The 21,813-nt window shown below is 34.9% G+C and overlaps 3 protein-coding genes and 1 pseudogene across 4 annotated transcripts; 1 reads left to right on the plus strand and 3 right to left on the minus strand.

Annotated features, from left to right (window-relative positions):
- The first annotated feature begins 1,927 nt into the window (after window positions 1-1,927).
- LOC133795244 (uncharacterized) lies at window positions 1,928-4,383 on the plus strand (annotated as a pseudogene).
- A 317-nt stretch (window positions 4,384-4,700) lies between these two features.
- Window positions 4,701-5,506, minus strand: LOC133793661 (kiwellin-1-like). Its single transcript, XM_062230962.1, has one exon. It carries the CDS (start codon window positions 5,499-5,501, stop codon window positions 4,935-4,937), a length of 567 nt encoding a protein of 188 aa, XP_062086946.1. The 5' UTR covers window positions 5,502-5,506; the 3' UTR covers window positions 4,701-4,934.
- Window positions 5,507-12,397: 6,891 nt separating this feature from the next.
- Window positions 12,398-15,179, minus strand: LOC133796698 (uncharacterized). Its single transcript, XM_062234327.1, has 6 exons — window positions 14,419-15,179; window positions 13,769-14,052; window positions 13,629-13,677; window positions 13,418-13,467; window positions 13,181-13,315; window positions 12,398-13,089 (listed from the first exon to the last, which is right to left on the minus strand). Exons 1-6 carry the CDS (start codon window positions 14,957-14,959, stop codon window positions 12,913-12,915), a joined length of 1,236 nt encoding a protein of 411 aa, XP_062090311.1. The 5' UTR covers window positions 14,960-15,179; the 3' UTR covers window positions 12,398-12,912.
- A 1,299-nt stretch (window positions 15,180-16,478) lies between these two features.
- Window positions 16,479-20,964, minus strand: LOC133796699 (AT-hook motif nuclear-localized protein 11-like). 2 transcript variants are annotated; one of them, XM_062234329.1, is made up of 6 exons: window positions 20,346-20,964; window positions 19,002-19,517; window positions 18,060-18,127; window positions 17,730-17,861; window positions 17,122-17,283; window positions 16,479-16,958 (listed from the first exon to the last, which is right to left on the minus strand). In XM_062234329.1, exons 2-6 carry the CDS (start codon window positions 19,429-19,431, stop codon window positions 16,743-16,745), a joined length of 1,008 nt encoding a protein of 335 aa, XP_062090313.1. In that variant the 5' UTR covers window positions 19,432-19,517; window positions 20,346-20,964; the 3' UTR covers window positions 16,479-16,742. The 2 variants fall into 2 exon arrangements, with proteins under 2 accessions (XP_062090313.1, XP_062090312.1); XM_062234328.1 differs by having other exon boundaries at window positions 19,982-20,963.
- Window positions 20,965-21,813: the final 849 nt, after the last annotated feature.

The raw sequence follows: 21,813 nt of genomic DNA on the forward strand, positions 1-21,813 counted from the left end.
CTTCAGTCTGAGCAATGAAATACGAATCAAGAACTTTCCAAACTTGAGCTGAAGTTTTAGATCCAATGACTCGGGTAAGGATTCCTTCAGTCATAGAGGATAATAACCAGGAGTAAAGTAGTTGATCTTGCTAAAGCCACTCCTTATACTTCGGATTGACCTTCTTGAGAGTACGATTAGATTCATCAAGGTATTGCAATGGTGGAACGAAGTCAGAATCAATGTAATCATACGGATCATGACCACATATCACAGCAAGAATCTGAGGTCGCCACAGCTAGAAATTGTGAATGTCGAGCTTCATAGACAAAGTATGGGAGAAAACAATAGCAGAGGAAGAAGAAGCAACAACACCAGAAGGATTAGAAGTAGCCATTAACAAAGCAAGAGAAGAACGAAGAACAGCAGAAAATTAGGGCACAACTTTGGGGAAGAAGAACGCAGCAAGATTAGGGCACAAATTTGGGGAAGAAGAACGCAGCAAGAGGAAGCAAAGGATTAGAGAGGCATTGATACCATATTAGGAAAAATATTCTTGCATTAACTTAATTAATAGAGTACAAAAGAGTATATATACAGATGAGTTGTAACAAACTCTTAACAGAAAGCTTCATCAGCTAAAACATAAAGCTAACTGCTTAACTAACTCCTAACATTAGTACACCTTTAATTGCATTATATATTCTGTTTAAAAAAAAAAACATATACAAACAATATTTTAGTCTCCGAAAGTCAATTTCATAAAAGTAACTACCCCAATCCAGGGCCGGCTATGTGGATGTGCAACCTGGTCTATTGCACAGGGCCCAATTCATTTACCTACCTTTTCAGTTTTTTTTTTTTTTTAAATAAATGAAATGAAACGTTGTTCCCACTTTTAAAGGAACGATTATTAAGTTCAATTTCTAAAGGTTGTTTCTATTCTCAATCTCACTTTTAATGTCAAATTGTTAATTCATAAATATTTAGTCAAACCCTCAAATGGTCAGTTGTTTTCATCATATATATAATATTATATATTAAAAATCAAGAGTAAAATTCATAAATAGAAAGGGATAGGTAGGTTTTTGCAGACAAAAAAGAAAAAATAGCAGTAAGTGAAAGGTTGATTCATTATTATTTTTTTTTTGTTGGCTCACCATCAAGGCATCAACGTCAATTTGGTCTCAAAGGCATCAACCTCTCCATCAAGGCGTCAAGATTAAAGTAAGGTATCTATATATATTTTAATATATATGAAGAACAAAGAAGTGAAATATGAATTTAATTTTTTTTGTCATAGTATTTTATTCTTTCTTATTTCTTGATTTGTTTTTTTGCTGTTATTTTTTTATATATGATGCTAAAATTACTAGAGAAAAAAAATATGTAATATGTTGTTTAGTGTTCAATGTTCATTCTCCTTTAGTACCGTTAATCCGTTCTATTATATTTTATTTTTAATTGAGATTAATCACTAATTTTTATTTAATTATTAATTAATCACTACTTATTAGTACTGCTTTTTTTTTATTGTTGTAGAAATATCACTGCATAGATCAGAAAATTAATTGAAAAGGGTATTGGGCAATTGGCGACTCTAAATTTGTGACAGTGAATTTTTTCAATTAGCTTTTAAACTTTGAAGATGGAATTAGCAGCGAATACCAGGTTCTTTTGTTCCTTTTTTCACTTCTAATTTAATAAATTATTACTATATTGATTGTTCTTTGAAACATTATATTAGTTCTTGTGTTTTTTTTTTCACTATGCCTCCTAAGATTAGAAAACATGAGTCTGCGTATGAAAAACGTAAAAAAAAAGAAAAAAAATTGAGGAGTTAACCCAATCTCAAAGAGGAGCTCTTGATAAATTTATTATAAAAGAACCACACGTTTCTTTAGAAAATCATAATTATGACATTGTTGATGTTGAAATTCCTGAAAACATGGTTCCTAATGAGAATGTTAGTATTGAGAATCAAACTGAAAGTATTGATGTGGAAAATAGAGGTGACGTGCCTATTGAAAATGATAATGTGAAAAATTATAGTGACGTGCCCATTGAAAATGATAATATGGAAAATCAAAATTCTAATACTAAAAATAGTGATGATGATCATTTGAATAATTCACTTGAAAATGAAGATGTTTTAGAGGATAATGATAATAACAATGCAGAGCAATCAAACCCATTTGAACATTTGCTTGATATATTTGATCCAAGAAATTGGGATGCTCATGATTCAAAAATGATTGATTTATTAGTGATGAAGGGTCCAAAAAGAGATTGTTCTATTATGAGTGGTTCTAAAGCTAAATTTTCTAGACGATTCACTACTAATTTGTATACTAGAGTTTTATCAAATGGAGAGAAGTGTGATCGAGATTGGCTTGTTTATTCAAAAGAGTTAGATAGAGTATTTTGTTTTTGTTGCAAAGTTTTTAAAAGTGGGATTGGTAGAGGCATGTTAACAATTGAAGGCTTTAGTAATTGGGCACATATTGGTGAAAGACTTAAAGAGAATGAAATCAGTATGGAACATGTTAAAAATATGACCACTTGGTATGAATTGCGTCTAAGGCTCGAAAAGAATCAAACGATTGATAAAGCTACTCAAAGACTAATTGAAAAAGAAAAAGATCATTGGAAAAAAGTTTTACTAAGAATTATTTTAATAGTGAAATTTCTTGCTAAACATAACTTGGCATTTCGTGGTTCTAATGAGAAATTGTACCAAAATAGTAATGGAAATTTTTTGGGCTTAATTGAAATGTTGGCAGAGTTTGACCCTATTATCCAAGAACATGTTAAACGCATTACAAATGATGATATTCATATTCATTATCTTGGACATAACATCCAAAACGATTAATACTTGTGCTTGCTTCTGCAATTAAAACTTAAATCATTAAAAAAGTTAAACAAGCAAAGTATTTTTCTGTGATACTTGATTGTACTCCTAATGTTAGTCATCAAGAGCAGATGTCCTTGATATTGAGATATGTGGATGTTTCTTCACATTCTGTTAGCATTGAAGAATCATTTTTGGGATTTTTAAATGTGAATGATACAACTGGTCAAGGACTTTTTGATGTTCTACAAAATGAGTTGAAAAAACTTAATCTTGACATATTTGATGTGCGGGGACAAGGTTATGATAATGGGTCAAATATGAAAGAAAAACGTCAAGGTGTACAAAAGAAATTTTTAGACATAAATCCAAGAGCCTTTTATACTCCTTGTGGTTGTCATAGTATTAATTTGACATTATGTGACATGGTTGAATCATGTAGTAAAGCTAGAGATTTTTTTGGAGTTATTCAGCGTATTTATACGATTTTTGCCAATTCTACTAAGAGATGGCAAATTTTGAAAGATAATGTGAAAGGATTGACTCCAAAATCATTGTCATCCACTCGTTGGGAGAGTCGTGTAGATAGTGTTAAAGCTATAAGATCTCAAATGTTAGATTTTAGAGAAGCTTTACTTGAAGTGTCAGAAAATGATGAACTTGATTCTAAAATAAGAAGTGAAGCAAAATCCTTAGCAACAAATGAGCTTGGTGATTTTGAGTTTTTAATAGCAATTATTATTTGGTTTGAAATATTATTTGCTATTAATTTAGTTAGCAAGCTTTTACAATCAAAGGATATGCTTATTGATGTTGCTATGGAACAAATAAAAGGGTTAATTTCTTTTTTCGTGGGATATAGAGAAACAGGTTTTTATAACGCTTTGAATAATGCTAAGGAAACTGCTATTGAAATGAATATTGATCCAGTTTTTCCTCAAAGGCGCACAATTCGAAGAAAAAGACAATTTGATGAGAATTTGAATACATCTGGAGAGGAATCTTTTAGAGTTAATTATTTTCTTTACCTTGTTGATCAAGCCATTGTTTCTCTTACTAAGCGATTGGAACAATATCAAGAATATGAAAATATTTTTGGTTTCTTGTTTACTTCTGACAAGCTCCAATTGTTAGACAATGCAAGTTTGAAGTCTTGTTGTAGTCATTTTGAAAAGGCATTGAAACATAATGAACATTATGATATTGATGGGAATGAATTATATGTGGAGTTAAAGTTATTAAGAGAAATCTTGCCTAGGAAAAAAATGAGAGCTATTGATATATTAAAGTTTTTGAAAGGCTTAGATTGTTTTCCTAATACATTTATTGCATTCAGAATTTTGTTGACTATTCCCGTAACAGTTGCTTCTGCAGAAAGAAGTTTTTCAAAATTGAAGTTGTTGAAGTCCTACTTGCGGTCTACCATGTTACAAGAAAAGCTTAATGGATTAGCATTGATCACGAATGAAAATGATATTATGGAGACTGTAAAATATGAAGAGTTGGTTGATGAATTTGCTTCAAAAAGTGCGAAGGGTCACTCTTTTTAAGTAGAAGGTTGATATTAGTTTAAAGTTTGTAATGGGATAAATAACAATTTTAATAAAATAGTTCGAATTTTTGGTGTTTAATTTTGTAAAATATATAATCGTAACAATAATATTTGAAAATATTATTAGTTTTTAGTTAAATTTTTTTTTTTTTGTTAGGCCCCAAATTTTTAGATTAGATGAGGGTCTCCAAAATATTTAAGACGCCCTGCCCAATCTTTAATCTTTAATGCACCAATCTACTCTTATAACTAACCTCTTCGACTAACAATATTATAAGTATATGTGTATTATATATATAAAGAAAAACGAAAAACAAAAACAAAAAAAGAGTGATAAAGTGAAGAATGAATGCTAAAATTTTCTGTTTTCATAGATGACAGAGAAGTGCAATTACATTAATTTAATTCAAATAAAAAGAAGAAAAAAAAAGAGAGAGAAAAAGGAACGATAAACAAATAATACACAGGCTCAAATCACACTGAAATAGAATACATGATAAGCTACTAGTTCAGCACAATGATATATAATATTATATATAACAAAGGAAATCAAGCTTGAGACCAGTAAATGTCAAGTTCACCCCAATCGCCTTCTGGAACTCGTAAGGCCTTCCAAACGGCTTTAGAGGCATCGACAATGTTATTAGGACATGGGGGCTGAAAATCATGATCAGAATCACATCCTGCTGTTGAGTCACACTCATCCACAACCATTGCATTCACACTTCTCCCATTACCATATATGGTTATGTTCTGTAAACACCTCTGCATGTTATTGAACCATCCCGTGGATAAGGCCACCACTGGAGTGCTGTCTGAGTGGAACTTGTTGTCGCATTCCGAGGGAGCACCGCCATCTCCACCTTTCTCGAAGCTGTTTAGTGTCAAGACTGCCTTGGTGTGGCCAGAGACTCTTGGTGAGCACTTGTAAGTGGTGTAAGATTTGCCTTGTTTGCAACAATCAGAGTCATTTTCCGGGTTGCATTGTCCTGGAGGAGGAGTTTTTCCTTTTATTTTGCCACTAGGATTGCAAGTTTTGGCCTCAATGGTCAACCACTGTGTGACCACAAGAAGGAAAACGAGGAAAAGGGTCTTAGAGCAAAATTGGTTCTTCATCCTTTTTTCTCTCTCTCTTTCTTTCTTTTGCGTTGGGTTGGGTTGGATTGGTGAAAGTTGATTTAGAGAATGACTATATATAGAGATGAAGTACTACTCGAAGTATAATTATCTTTTCCTTATTTCACTACAGGACATGTTTAGAGTCTTTCTACCAAATAAGTACGGTATTCCATAGATATGCCGTTGGTGATAAAATGAGTGTACAACTATGGATTGAAACATGAAAACATAAGCAAAAAATTGAATAATAAAAAAATCGGAATAAATTATTAGTGTTGATTATATCAGCAAATTTGAGCCTATTTTCGTCTTTTAGTGATGATTTCCCTATCTGAGTTGTTATTGTATAAGAAACTTAATTAGCCTTAGCTTTAGCTTTAGCTTTAATCAAAATAATAAAGAATTTTCAATTAGAAGGTCTATAGAGATAAAGAGAGATTTTAAAAATATTTTCTTCATTGAGTACTCTATCCCTTTTTATTAAATTACTTTAACAGTAATATATGCATCTGTCAACTATTCTCATTATGGATCAATAAAACAACGACAAAGAACGTATCTTTATGTTGATAGTTGAAAAATAGCCCTTTGCGTAGAATAGTATCCTGTATTACATATATATGTCAATATAGATGAGTTAACCTATTAAGATACTATTGAGTCATTGACAGAGATTACTCCATTTTTAGGAAAATAGAGAGGGACTGCTATTATGTCACTGCATGCATCAATTAGTATTTAAAGTATTTAATTAAGTGATTAAAAATCATAATAAAGTAAACAAAATGTATTGTTGAATTATCATAGAGTAGAATAATAAAATCAAAACGACAATGGTTAGAATGGTCAAAGTTCTACATCCTTTTTCATTTTGATATTCTAACATTTTCTATAACATATATAGAAGGATTTGACTATTAGCATGTAAATTATTTTCCTCTGAAAAAGATGGAGTACATGTAATATAACTTAACTGATGGCTTAACAAAGCACTAGACTAAAGAACGTCACTAGTTCAAAAGTACATTAAATTTGACTCTAAATGTAGCTGTGTTGGAACCTTTTGTTATGAATTATTAAAAATTGATACATTTGTATGTGATATGGGAAAAGTCCCACATGGATTTGGAACACTCTTCTTGGAATGTATATATATTGCAAATGCAATGACTTGGGGTGTGCCCCAAGGGGTACCCAGTTTTGTGCGAATGGGTGAGGACTCACACACTTGACCACCACGCGCGCGCGCCGCCGCCGCCATCCGAGCTGGCTGGTGGGTGGTGTGGTGTTAACGTTTTATTTTTTAAAACAAATGTATCTAAACGTTTATATCATTTTATTAATTAAATTAATTTTAAAACGTTCATTTTAATAATACCAAAAACGGTTTTATTTTTATTAATTGAAGATAAACGTTTTGCCATTTAATCATTAATCCTCCTCTGATTTATTAAGGGAAAAAACGTTTTTGACCGTTTTGGGGATTTCTCTGTGTACAAATAAGATAGAACTTTTTTTGAAAAAAATAAAAAACAGAGAGTTCGTTTTGGGTTCTGGGTTCTGCTAGAATTTTTTCAGAGAGCAATTTTTTTTATAAAGGGTGTACAAGAACGATCCTCTCGGTGCAGGGAGGATTCGTATCAGAGGCTGTTTTATCCTGGGGACGGCGTGGTTGATAGACTGCCGTGCACACTTGGAGCAGAGCCGCGAAACGTCTTAAAGAGAGCGACTTTGTCCGCGACTCAGCCAGAAATATTGATCGGTAAATTCGTTCCATTTTGTTTTCTATTGTGGAATATCAATTTTAATACGTTCTGTTCTGCTATGGCTGCGACCGATGAATTTTCTGGTTCTACCTCTGTTGATATTAACAAACCATTTCGCTTTGAGGGTTTACACTTTAAGCGTTGGAAACAGAAGATGCTATTTTATCTGACCATGAAGAAGGTGGCGTTTGTGCTCACTGCTCTGAAGCCGGTTGTCCCTGAAGCCTCGACCGACAAGGACAATCAGACTGAACGTGAGAAGCAACAGAAGGACTTGGACTCATGGGTGGAAAACGATTTCCTATGTAAGAATTTTATTCTTAACGGTTTATCTGATGATCTATATGACTATTATAACTCAGACAAGTCAGCAAAGGAGATTTGGGAGGCGCTGCAAAAGAAATACGATACAGAGGAGGCGGGGACTAAAAAATACGCTGTTAGTCGCTACCTGAAGTATCAGATGGTTGACGACAAATCTGTGGAGGCCCAATCTCACGAAATTCAGAAAATTGCTCATGAGATTATCTCGGAAGGTATGGCCCTTGATGAACAGTTTCAAGTTGCTGTTTTAATTGACAAATTACCTCCTTCCTGGAAGGACTTTAAAAATGTTCTCAGACATAAGACTAAGGAATTTTCCTTAGAAAGTTTGATCACCCGCCTTCGAATCGAGGAGGAAGCAAGGAAACAAGACCAGAAAGAAGAGGTGCTTGTTGTCTCTAACAGCATCCCTAAGAAGCCCACACCTGCGGTTCTGAAGCCAAATGGCAAAACCTTTAAGAATCAGAACCGCAACTCGAATTCAAATTCCAACCGCAACGCGAATTCAAATTCCAACCGCAACAACCAGCACAATCCTCGAAACAACAATCAGAATTGGAACCATAACAGGAACCAACATGGAAGGCAGCAGCCCCCACCCAAACAGAATGACTCTGGACAATTCCTTTGTTACGTTTGTAACAAGCCAGGTCATATGGCACGTAAGTGTAGGAACAAGCCAAGCACTGCTCCGCAGGCTAACTTGACTGAAGAAGCTTTTATAGCTATGATTTCTGAGATCAACCTTATTGGTGGATCAGATGGGTGGTGGGTAGACACTGGCGCTTCTCGCCATGTCTGCTATGACCGTGCTATGTTTAAAACATACACTGCTGCTGATGATAAGAAAGTGCTGTTGGGAGATTCCCACACCACTATTGTTGCTGGGATGGGAAATGTGGAGCTTAAGTTTACCTCAGGAAAGACTTTATTACTGAAAGATGTAATGCATACTCCTGAGATGAGAAAGAATCTGGTTTCTGGTTTTCTGCTTAATAAGGCTGGGTTTACTCAAACTATTGGGGCTGATTTGTACACCATCACTAAGAATGGTATCTTTGTTGGGAAGGGTTATGCTACTGATGGTATGTTTAAGTTAAATGTTGAATCCAATAAAGTTTCTCCTTCTGCTTATATGTTGTGTGATTTTAATGGTTGGCATGCTAGACTTTGTCATGTTAATAAGCGCATTATTAAGAACATGAGTAACATAGGGCTGATTCCTAAAGTGTCAGAAAATGATTTTGAAAAATGTGATTTTTGTAGTCAAGCAAAAATAACTAAGACTCCTCATAAATCTGTTACTAGAGAATCTTAGCCACTAGATTTAATTCATTCAGATATTTGTGAACTTGACGGAACGTTAACTAGGAATGGTAAACGTTATTTTATCACTTTTATTGATGATTGCTCTGACTTTACTTATGTGTACTTGATGAAAAATAAAAGTGATGCGCTTGACATGTTCAAATTATTTGTGACTGAAATTGAGAATCAATTCAATAAGAAAATTAAAAGGTTTCGTAGTGATAGAGGAACTGAATATGATTCAAACATGTTTATTGAGTTTTATAATTCTCATGGCATTGTACACGAAACCACTGCACCATATTCACCTGAAATGAACGGTAAAGCTGAAAGGAAGAATCGAACTTTTACTGAATCTGTTGTGGCTATTTTATTGAATTCTGGTGCTGCATCTCATTGGTGGGGTGAAATTCTTTTGACTGTTTGTTATGTGCTGAATAGAGTTCCTAAGTCTAAAAGTAAAGTTTCACCTTATGAGATCTTGAAAAATAGGCAACCTAACCTGTCTTATTTTAGAACTTGGGGTTGTCTGGCTTATGTTCGTATTCCTGATCCTAAGAGAATTAAACTAGCAAGTAGAGCCTATGAATGTGTATTTATCGGATATGCAATGAATAGTAAAGCATATAGGTTCTATGATCTAAATGCGCATGTTATTGTGGAATCAAATGATGCTGATTTTTATGAACATAGATTCCCTTTTAAATTGAGAAATAGTGGGGGCGCATCTACTAGCAACATTCCTGTGATTAGGAATAATGAACATATTGAGGATAGAGAATCAGAACCTAGGAGAAGTAAAAGAACTAGAGTTGCTAAAGATTATGGTTCTGATTTCTGTGTCTATACATTAGAGGAGGATCCTGCTAACCTCCAAGAAGCCTTGTGCTCTTTAGATGCTGACCTTTGGCAAGAAGCAATAAATGATGAGATGGAGTCTCTTGAGTCTAACAAAACGTGGCACTTAGTTGATTTACCTCCTGGTTGTAAGCCTATAGGTTGTAAGTGGATCTTGAAAAAGAAATTGAAACCCGATGGTACTGTTGAAAAATACAAGGCTCGTTTGGTAGCTAAGGGTTTTAGGCAGAGAGAAAACATAGATTTCTTTGACACATTTTCACCTGTTACGAGGATAACATCCATTAGAGTTTTGATTTCCCTAGCTGCCATACACAATCTAGTTGTACACCAAATGGATGTTAAGACTGCTTTTTTGAATGGTGAATTGGAAGAAGAGATCTATATGGATCAACCGGAAGGGTTTGTGATCCATGGCCAGGAACATAAGGTTTGCAAGTTAGATAAATCTCTGTATGGTCTTAAGCAGGCACCTAAGCAATGGCATGAGAAATTTGACAATTTAGTTATCTCACATGGATTTAAAGTGAATGAAAGTGACAAATGCATTTATTATAAATCTGATAATGACATTTGCACTATTGTATGTCTATATGTGGATGACTTGCTCATATTTGGTTCGAATATCCATGCTGTTAATGTTGTGAAATCTCTGTTGTGTGCTAACTTTGATATGAAGGACCTCGGAGAAGCGAATGTAATCCTTGGTATTAAGATTACTAGGTCCGAAAAGGGAATTTCTCTGGATCAATCTCACTATATTGAGAAGATTCTAAAGAAATATAATTACTTTGATTGTAAACCTGCTTGCACACCATATGATCCAAGTGTAAAGTTATTTAAGAACACTGGTGACGGTGTAAGACAATCTGACTATGCGAGCATCATTGGCAGTCTTCGATATGCCACTGATTGTACGAGACCCGACATTGCCTATGTCGTGGGATTATTGTGCAGGTTTACTAGCAGACCTAGTATAGAGCATTGGCATGCTATTGAAAGGGTCATGAGATACCTAAAGAGAACCATGAACCTTGGATTACATTATCAGAAGTTTCCAGCTGTTCTCGAAGGTTATAGTGATGCAGACTGGAACTCTCTGTCTGATGACTCCAAAGCAACAAGTGGCTATATCTTTAGTATAGCTGGTAGAGCTGTTTCTTGGAAATCAAAGAAACAGACTATTTTGGCACAGTCCACCATGGAGTCAGAAATGATAGCACTAGCTACAGCTAGTGAAGAAGCAGGTTGGCTGAGAAGCCTGCTAGCTGAGATCCCTTTATGGGAAAAACCGATACCAGCTGTGTTGATCCACTGCGATAGTAACGCGGCTATTGCAAAAATTCAGAACCGTTATTACAATGGTAAGAGACGACAGATACGTCGTAAGCATAGTACTGTTAGAGAGTTTCTCTCAACAGGAGCTATTAGAGTGGATCATGTACGCACTGATGATAACCTAGCAGATCCTTTGACGAAAGGATTAGCTAGAGAGAAAGTCCATAAAACATCGAAGGGAATGGGACTATTGCCCTTAGAATGATGAATCACTCATGATGGTAACCCAACCTAAAGACTGGATATCCCAAGCACTAGGTTCAATGGGTAATAACAAGTTGTAAAGTGATATGAGCTGAATCATGCTATTTCCATTAAAGCAAATAGAAGCATGAATTCCTGAAGCGATGAGAGGATGAGTTAATAGAAACTCTTAATGAGATCTATACTCTATGTGGAGTGGAGTACCGAGCTACAGGAGTACTCTTGATAGACTCACCTACGTGAATGTGGAAGTGGGGCCGCTTCCTATGGAATTTGGGCAAAATTTCTAGAGCATTCACTATACTAGGATAGACGTGCATGGCCATTAACGCACGAGCTGTTTTGATTACACCCTTGAAAGGTTGGTGCGTGGTACGATGTTAGAAATAGAGTTCAAGACTACGTGTCACTCTAGTATAATCTAAATCGTATTCACTACGCAAATGTTCAAATCGAAAGATACATTTGTTTATGCACAATCTTATAGATTCTGAAATTGCTCAAGAAAATATTTTTAAAAATTCAAGTGGGGGATTGTTGGAACCTTTTGTTATGAATTATTAAAAATTGATACATTTGTGTGTGATATGGGAAAAGTCCCACATGGATTTGGAACACTCTTCTTGGAGTGTATATATATTGCAAATGCAATGACTTAGGGTGTGCCCCAAGGGGTACCCAGTTTTGTGCGAATGGGTGAGGACTCACACGCGCGCGCGCCGCCGACCGACCGAGCCGAGCTGGCTGGCTGGCTATCTAAACGTTTATATCATTTTATTAATTAAATTAATTTTAAAACGTTCATTTTAATAATACCAAAAACGGTTTTATTTTTATTAATTGAAGATAAACGTTTTTAGCCGTTTAATCATTAATCCTCTTCTGATTTATTAAGGGAAAAAACGTTTTTGACCGTTTTTGGGATTTCTCTGTGTACAAATAAGATAGAACTTTTTTTGAAAAAAATAAAAAACAGAGAGTTCGTTTTGGGTTCTGGGTTCTGCTAGAATTTTTTCAGAGAGCAATTTTTTTTATAAAGGGTGTACAAGAACGATCCTCTCGGTGCAGGGAGGATTCGTATCAGAGACTGTTTTATCCTGGGGACGGCGTGGTTGATAGACTGTCGTGCACACTTGGGGCAGAGCCGCGAAACGTCTTAAAGAGAGCGACTTTGTCCGCGACTCAGCCAGAAATATTGATCGGTAAATTCGTTCCATTTTGTTTTCTATTGTGGAATATCAAGCTGTTATACACTGAAGAATGAAAAGAAGAACAACATAGTGAGGACAAAGAAGCCTCCCCAAATGTACAAAAGTCTAGCTTCGAGTACATATACAGATCATCTTATGTTAAACGAGTATGGTATGACATATATGAATTTCTAGCTTGTGTATCATGATCAAAATTCCAATAATGATTTAAGCTAGATCGAAGGAATACGAGTACAAACGTACGTCATGGGCACACAATGAAATTAGAATCTTTATTAATGATAAAAAAAATAAAGCCAAGAAAAGATCGAGGTCGCACGTGGGAGCAAGATTCTCTTCCTTCTCCTTCTCCTCCTCCTCCTCCTCCTGCCTTTTCTTCTACTATGAGACTCGGTGGTACTAATAAGCTCGTCTCCTCACCATTACTTGGACGTAGGTTGGCTTTGCAGCAATGAGCTTTCCACTAACTTCCCCATCAAATACATCAGTATGGCCATTGAAATTACGAAAAAGACTGACCAAAAAACTTTCACTTGAGTCATCCTTACTATTAAATTTCACTATCACGAATTCTCCCTACGCAAGACAATCCACCAAAAAAAAATTGTATAAACAATCAAGTAGTATCTATGAAATATATTGTGATAAGAATACTTTTGTTACGTACCTCATGTAAGGTTTCCTGGCCTGTAGGCGTCTTAAGAGTGGGATTAAAAACAGATCCAACCGCTGACGGAACGAACACATTACTTGGCTCCACCCCCATCTGTGACGAAAATGATCTTAGCTTTCCTATGATGTCCTACATACATGCATGACCAAATACCAGAAGATCAGGGAAAATTAATGGAATCCTTATTATTGTCTATTTCATGTTCTAAATTTACTGAAAGAAAATGCCTACTTCTCCTACTCCGACTTCGAGAATATGATCAGAAAGAGTCCGCGCAACACCTGACACCACACCAACCAAAATTATCAATATGAAAATATCACATTACCTATTTGTACAAAATTTTATTGTAATTGATCATAAAATTTACTCCCAGAAAGAAATGTTGACTTTCAGTCACTATTTTCACCTATATATAAATGTACATATATAATCTATATACCTGTTGGCTCCATCTTCTGAGAAAATGAACTTAGCTTTGCCAAGATGTCCTGCATACATGCACGACCAAATACCAGATGATCAGAAAAATAATAATGGAACTCTAATTATTGTCTGAATTTTCTGAAAGAAAATGCCTACTTCTCCTCTTGCATCAGGAATAGTAATATCAGAGGGAGGATTAGCAGACACTTGCGGTGGCATCACAAGTGGTAGTGGTACGTTAAGCCGGTTTGGTTGCATCAGGAATCGTAATACCACTCCAATAATTGCTTCAGTGAGTAAACAAATAGTAGACACTTGCTGGGGAACCATAGGTGGTTGGTTATGTGATAAAAGACGAGATGGTCCCGGTGATTCCATACTCAAATTTGGATGATTGAAAGCCGATACAGCATCAAGAGGTAACTGAAACTGCAAATCACCTATGTATATATATATATATACTTTAGAACAGAATTAACTTGCACAAAACTTTATTCTCTCATAAAATTTATCCCCATAAAGAAATATTAACCTTCACTCACTACTATATATGCGTACTTTCTTCCAAGAATCATCTCCAAGACCAAGCCAATTCATATATAAATTAATTTCACTGTCATTATAAATTCTCATCTTAACAAGATATATACAAAGCAAATGAACAATCAACTTAACAATTATCAGAGCAAGAAGATCAAGATTTGAATATAGTTTTTGCTAACAAAATAATAACTAACACCAAGCCAAATCGTTACTTGAGAAAGATAGAAGTAGCCTCTGACTTTTGCTTACTCGCATTAGCATACCTTGTGGTGTTCTTCTTCTACCGTCCTTCGGGGGTGGAGCTTTTATTACTGTTAATTGCATATTCCGGTCTGGATTCTTCCGGGGTAATTTCCTTGCAGGCTCACTAGAAGAAGAAGAAGAAGGATATAGTTGCAGTGTTGTTAATTCCATATTAGGTTGGTCGTGTGCTGTTGATTCCATATTGGGTTGTTCTTGCGCTGTTGATGATTCCAAATTGGGTTGTTCTTGCGCTGTTGATGATCCCATATTGTGTTGTTCTTGCTCCGTTGATGATTCCATAATGGGTTGTTCTTGCGCTGTTGATGATCCCATATTGGGTTGTTCTTGCTCCGTTGATGATTCCATATTGGGTTGTTCTTGCGCTGTTGATGATCCCATATTGGGTTGTTCTTGCTCTGTTGATGATTCCATATTGGGTTGTTCTTGTTCTGTTGATTCCATATTCAAGTCTGGAACAATGAAAGGCAATCCAGCAGTTCTTCGAGTTGAGTATGATGATGATGATGCCTCCCCATCATCAGCACTTCCAGTTTCATCCATGTTTTTAATTTGAAAAGCTTATTATAATCAATAATCTTTTCGAAAGCAAAAAACCTATCGCACGTAGCAAACTCTACAGAGAAAAATTAAAGTGTTTTCAAAACAACGTGAGTTGGTGTTTTACGTACACACAAGTATATATAGTAGTTAAGAAGTCGGTCATGGCTCAAGATTCAAGATGGATACATCTCCCACCAATTATTTAAAAACACCTAATTAATTTATTTATTTAATATATATTTAAATTATTTACAACTTTCTCTTTTCCCAACTATACATAAATGTGATGTCTTAAAATAATTAGTGGGACATAGAAGGGATATAACGCGTAATAAAATCATATATTATTTAATTACTAGTGTAATATTTTCAAGAATCTTTCTCAACAAAAATATACCAATTCACGAGACTAAATTACTTGGGCAAGATTCTAAAATCAAAAACGAAACTACTAAATAATGAAATACTAATAGACCATATGCGCTACTAACAGTTCATATACTATCTCCATGCATGCATTCTACCTTATTAGTTTTTATAAATAAGTAAATAAAAAACACAATAAATACTCATGCCCAAGTTGATTTAATTTGAACATTCTTGCCCAAGCAAAATAAACTAATCCAATTCTCAATGCACAGACTTTTATTATGAGAAGACTAACGAAACCGTCCTAGAAAGAGCACGAACTACGAAGTATAAAAGTATCCATACAATTGGTAAATCAAAACATCTTTCAAAAAAATCAAATTTTTACATGTCAAATAAAACCAAACCATTCGTCATACACATCAACTTTCACAAAAGAGAAATATGAACACGTAATAAAAGACACATTGTGTATTGGAAGAAAAAAAAAACATTATCGACCACCACATCTGATAGTTTATATTTTTATCAACTCATATATTTCACTTCATGGTTTGTACAAAAATATTTGTGAAACTAAATCTATTTCTTAAATTGATTTAGGAAAACATTTTTGTATGTAGATATGCTTGATCCAACACAACTTTTTGGGTTTACAAACTTTTATATTTTTCTATTCTAGATTTAAGGATTGGTATTGAAAATTAACATTTAATGAATAAGAAAAAATGATGATTATGAATAGCATATTTTATAGATCATTGTTATAAGACACCCGATACTTATTTGCATTAATAGCTATATAAGGTATTCGAACACCTAAGGTACTCTTTAGCATTTCTATATGTATTCATTGAAACCTTGAAAGCATTGTAAAGTTGAATTGCTTGTATGTTGATTCAATTCAACTCGAAGATCATTTTCCTTCCCTAGTTTAAAACACTCTTCTCAAGCTGAGTTCAAAATGTCGTCCAATATCAAGAGCAGGGGGAAGAGTTCGAGTGCTCAACACTTGATTCATTCATGTCAGCATCATACATGAATAACGTATTTCGTCTTTATAATCATTCTATAAAATAATAATATATGAAAGAAAGAGGGTTCTATGGATTCAAATGAAATTCTCTAAAAAAGGCACACATCAAGAAAATAGATCAAAATGAAAACTCCATCCATTAAAAAAGCTAGAAAAATATGAGTACATGACCTCCCCCGCTGTCCATTCATAATGGGCAAAATGAAGTTAGAAATCTTGAATCAGCTGGCTTTCTGTCATTTGTCATCAGTTTTTATCTCCAAGAAAAATAGATTCAGCTAGTCAAGAAAACTGAAAAATTATATATACATGGCTCTTGTTGATGTTGTTGTTGAATTCAAAAATAATAATATTATTATTAATAATAGCAAACAACTGTTACCCACGCATCAAATCGATGTCCATGTGGGCATTGCGCATGTCCAATGACCGAGATGCTGGCCACACACCCACGGACGATGTTGGTGTAAGATTTTGGTTTTGATTTTGCATGCCTAGTGGGTTATCCACCGAATCTGTCGGACCCTCTATTGCTTCCTGCCTTTTGTTGTTCTTTGTCTTTGAACCACCCCATAAGAAGCTCCCCACTATCACCTGCAATGCATTGCAGTTTAACCGTCAACGTACTTGTAACATCCAACAAATAAGCCAAATCGAACTACTCACTTACAAGGAGCAAAAACCATCTAAACCAACCCCATTTTGAACAAGATCATCAGCCCACAAAACTGAATGGAATTATGGACAAGTTAGTTACCTGGACAGGGCTTGCAGCAATGAGTGCTCCCCCAACACCACCACCAATGACACGACCATCGGCATTAGCAAGAGTGACGCTAAGGCCTCCACTTCGGTTTCGCGAGCCACCGCTATCAGTGACCAAGTAAGAGCCTGTAAGACAAACTATCTCGAATCGTCCCTGCAGAAGTCAACTCACCAAAGATTAACAATCACCCATTAAAGAAACTTAAAACTGAAAAAAGAAGGTAATGACATGTAACGCAACATTTTATATGACCATAAGTTGACTGTTAACAATAAAAATTCAAGCTAAAGTGCAATGCTCTGTTTATAGAGTAAGAATCATAAGTTGGTTTAAAAATTCATTGAGGCAAATGCAGAATATGTAAGACAAGCCTCAATTTAAAGAACCTTGCTTCTCCAACCTTTTAGGTGTTTTTGAGAATAATTATTTATTTCAATTTGTAACTTCAAACAAAATATATTCATATGCACTTGCTAATGATTTATAAATTACTTCTCCTAAATATATAAAACAAATGAAGAACTTATGCAAGGGACTGGTAATATTGACAATCCTTACTAATGAGCAAATGAAATAACATAAATTAGTAGTTTTAGTACCTCATATGTGACTGTGCCACCAGATGTTGAAGGTTGACGAAGAGCCACAGTAGAAACAGCACCATTGGCTGACAAAATGCACAGAGCTCTTGGCCCCTGCTGCGAAAATGACATTATTTTTGTTGCAATGTCCTACATAGAAAGATGAGCAAATATCAGCATCCACAGAAATTCCATAACCCCTATATATGTATATAAATTGGCAGTTGAATAAAAAAAACTGAAAACCAGGGAAAGATATTCTTGGCTACACAAGCGAAGCTTGTATATTTCATGATCTAAAATACTGACGATAAGAAAAGAATACATAATAATGAAAGGAATGCCTACTTCTCCAATTGCAATAGTGATAACATGTGGAGTAAAACCCATCCCAGCAGAACCAGACAGCCATTCACCTAGCAAAAATAATCAACATTGAATATCACGCATACCAAGTGATATATAAAAATATATATTTACTAAACCTTTGTAGTTTAGAACTAAATTACAATAAAATATATGCCCACAGCTATTTCATTACTAGAGGTTATAATGAGCAACAAAATCACAAACATAAAAATATTGAGAACAAAATTGCCCAGTAGTTTATACTATAAGTATAGATGAATATAAGAGAAAAAAGCATATAAATGTACACGTTTACAAACACAAAAAAGTTAAAGATGTACCAAATTTTCAGCAGTGGTTTTTCTGCTGCCTAATTTTGAAAGCTTTTTAGATGCTGCTACAAACAACCAAATTAACAAAGACTTTACAAGAAGAGCGTCTTTGAATCTTTCAAAACATGCTCATAAACAACCATATACTCCTGGAATCCCAATCAAATCTACCTACAAAAACTCTCCACTAAAAGATCACCCTATGCAGAGAACGCTGGTAACTTTTTCCAACGCCCTCCCCTCATTACCTTCCTTCAAGACCCTATCAGATTTATTATCTAAAATTACAAATCAACATTAGAAGCAGAATCCTACAGCGCATAGTTTTGTTTATTCACATGTCCATTTTCTTTTATGTTCTATTTCTGTTCTCTCATTCCTCAATTTTTTTTTCCAGCGACTCAACTATTCAGAAATACATAACATTATGAAAGCATACCAAGATAAAGTAAATGAATAGCTGACTTCTTAAAAAACCAGGAAAATCAACATTTGAACACATTTTTGCTCTGTACAACATAGTAATAAACAAAGCAAAAGATATATTGTACCTCGCAGCAAGTCATGATCAAACACAAAACAAAACTCAAATTTTCTATCAGAAACGTACCAAGAGAAGCTAATTGTTGCTTCTTCCCAGTCCCTTTTGGACGTCCCCTGCTGCGCTTCTGGGTTGGTGATGCCAATCCAGGATTGGTAGCGGGAGAAGGAGACAGTTGCAAGGATACAGATCCATCAGGTCCGTATTTCCGAGGCCTTCCTCTTTTCCTTTTAATTTGCTCATTTGATGACATCATAGCTTGTCCACCACCCACATTGACACCATGGGAGGACATAGCCGAAGGAGGTTCTGCTGGTAGTGTTGATCCCATAGTACTGCCTCCCATATTGGACTGATACGACACGTTTGGATTCGACAATTGATGAATGCCTGGTGATCCATGAAGCTCAGGCTGTCCTCCAGAACCAGGGACAGCTATTCCTCTCTGAGTATAGTAAGATGCAGACCCAGATAACGCCATAGGATCTCTTCGATCCATGCATTTACTTTTGAACACTTACAAATCTTTTGAAAGAAACTTGGAATTGCTCCTCTCTGTTCTACTGTTTGATACAGTGGTAAACTCTACAAAGAAAAGTGATATCAAAACAATGTGAACTGACTTAGTGTATACTAAACAAGGTCTCTTCAAGATACTAATAAACTAGAAGCCGTTCATGACTTCAAGATTTAAAAAAGACAAGCAATAGTGCCTTGTGAAATCATACTTCATTACTCATTCCACTACATATTTCTCTTTCCAAACGATGTTTTCCCTTTAGTTTAAGATCCTCAGCTAAAACAAACCACATTTCAAGAGCAAATCACAAACATGCAACAGAAAACAAAAAAATACTTACCCCTAGTTTCTAAAAACAACTAGTAAACGAAACATACTAAATGGAACAGAGTTTGAGCTGAATCACAAAATAATTTCTTCAAGAACAAAAAAAAGCATGAAATAAAAATTGTTGAAAGTTTGAATGCAAATAATCATAATAAAAAATTAGAGAAAAGACAAAACTAGAAACTAATTGTTTACAGCTTACCAAACCAAATAAGAAATTACAAAAAGGCTTGAAGTTGAAGATAACGAACGGAAGAGACTGAAACAGGTCCACTGTCACCAACCCATTATAAATCCTTTAACACCAAGCCTCTTCTAAGGAAACTTTCGCACTCATACACACAAAAAACCAGCTCAACCCTTCAAACCCTTTAACAAGTTCCACTTTTTGCCTCAAAAGGAATGAAAATTAAACAAAATTTAAAATGAACCCAGAGGACTGACTAAGTCAATGCCATTAATAAACTCAAAACCAAGTCTTGTACAACACCACAGAATTTGAAAATGCAGACGACATATCACTAAAGGGTACCCAAAAAGCAGAAAAAGGAAAAGAAATGACAGACCCGAGTGACGTATACGTGAGCAGAGTTAAAGGTCGAACAGTTTTTCTCAGACCCTCTCGTCTATGGGGTGAAATATGAAGAGAGATTCATCAAATCGACATTTTTTGCAGTGAGGGGAGTAAACGTCGAACGGTTTCACTGCACTGAGAGAGAGAGGGGCTCTCTAAAATCAAGAAAAGAGAATTGGGTTATTGGAGAAGTCGTAGCAGAGAGAGAGGTCAGAGTCAGAGAAGGGGGGCCTTAAAGGTCGAACAGCTTGTGAAAAATTAAAGAGCGCCTCTGTGAAAATGCAGAGAGGAGTGAGGAAGAGAAGGATGAAGAGGTCATTTTGTATATCTGTGCAAAGAAGAGAGAGAGTATTTACTACCAGTACTAGCACAAGTCCTTATCTCAATGCAATTTTCTAGGGGCAGACGAGTTTTCTTTCTCTCACTCCAAACACACAAATTTAAAAATTAAAAAATTAAAAGCTGGGTTTCCTTTCTTTCTCTCTCTAAAAAGCTGGGTTGCTTTTCTCTCTCTAAAAGCTGTGACCAAGTGGTTGAGGTTGACGATGCTTTTCTCTTGCTTATGCAGCTCTCTCTCTCTGCTTTATTGGTTCCTCCTTTGTTCTACTTCTATCACTAACATGAAAACTTAAAAGGACCCCGTCCCAAAAAAAAAAAAAAAACCTGTAATAATAAATAATTGTATAAATAAAAATACACTTCTCTCTTTGGATAACAAAGATATTTCTTTTCTTTAATATTTATTTCAATTTATAAATTTTGTTAAAGTTCGATGAATGGTATTAAATCTCAGATGCGTACGACTCTTTCAGGTTCGGGTTTGCCAGAAGACGCGCGGTCAGGTGCGCGTGTGAAACAGTGCCCTCTATTTGGCTTTTTTTTATAATGTATGTACTTGTGAAAGGTGGGTTGTTATGAATTTTTCCTTATTTCTTATATGGTTTCAATTTAACACTACATTAAGATGTCAATATTCATAAAAATTGAGAAAAAAAATAATAATAATAATACCAAACAAATATATATGATTTGGTGTGGCTCAAGTTGTTTGCTAGCATGGTCTAGAAATTAGCACAGTACATTGTCACCACCATCACCATGCTATGCTATGGTGCTACTACTTGACATTTGACAACTATATTTGGTAAAGAGGTAAAGGAATAATGTCAGTGGAGAAATTATTAAAATTTGAGGTCCTTTATGGCCCACCTAAATTCCAAAATATGTGTTCAATAATGGTGGATTATGTTTGGAAGGAAAAATAAATAAAAAGATTTATCAATTTTGGACATAGAGATAAAGGTAAGAGTAATACGTATATTGTGACACAGTACCAACAAATAATCTAAATTTCATTTCATTTATTGTTCCAAAATTACTGTAAATACAAATAAAATAAAGTATATCGTTATTTTTTCCCTTTTTTTATTTGGTGAATATTGACATAAAAATAAACTTAA

The sequence above is a fragment of the Humulus lupulus genome, chromosome 8 (genome assembly GCF_963169125.1).
Source record: "Humulus lupulus chromosome 8, drHumLupu1.1, whole genome shotgun sequence".
NCBI classification, from domain to species: Eukaryota; Viridiplantae; Streptophyta; class Magnoliopsida; order Rosales; family Cannabaceae; genus Humulus; species Humulus lupulus.

Excerpts from the sequence above, each read along its gene's own strand:
- LOC133793661 (XM_062230962.1), bottom strand. The coding sequence starts at position 5,501 with ATGAAGAACCAATTTTGCTCTAAGACCCTTTTCCTCGTTTTCCTTCTT.
- LOC133796698 (XM_062234327.1), bottom strand. The coding sequence starts at position 14,959 with ATGGATGAAACTGGAAGTGCTGATGATGGGGAGGCATCATCATCATCA. Across the intron at positions 13,678-13,768 it reads TTCCTGATGCAAGAGGAGAA|GACATCTTGGCAAAGCTAAG; the intron begins GTAGGCATTTTC and ends GCATGTATGCAG. Across the intron at positions 13,468-13,628 it reads TCAGAAGATGGAGCCAACAG|GTGTTGCGCGGACTCTTTCT; the intron begins GTATATAGATTA and ends GTGTGGTGTCAG.
- LOC133796699 (XM_062234329.1), bottom strand. The coding sequence starts at position 19,431 with ATGGATCGAAGAGATCCTATGGCGTTATCTGGGTCTGCATCTTACTAT. Across the intron at positions 18,128-19,001 it reads GCAACAATTAGCTTCTCTTG|GTGAATGGCTGTCTGGTTCT; the intron begins GTACGTTTCTGA and ends TATTTTTGCTAG. Across the intron at positions 17,862-18,059 it reads TCACTATTGCAATTGGAGAA|GACATTGCAACAAAAATAAT; the intron begins GTAGGCATTCCT and ends CTTTCTATGTAG.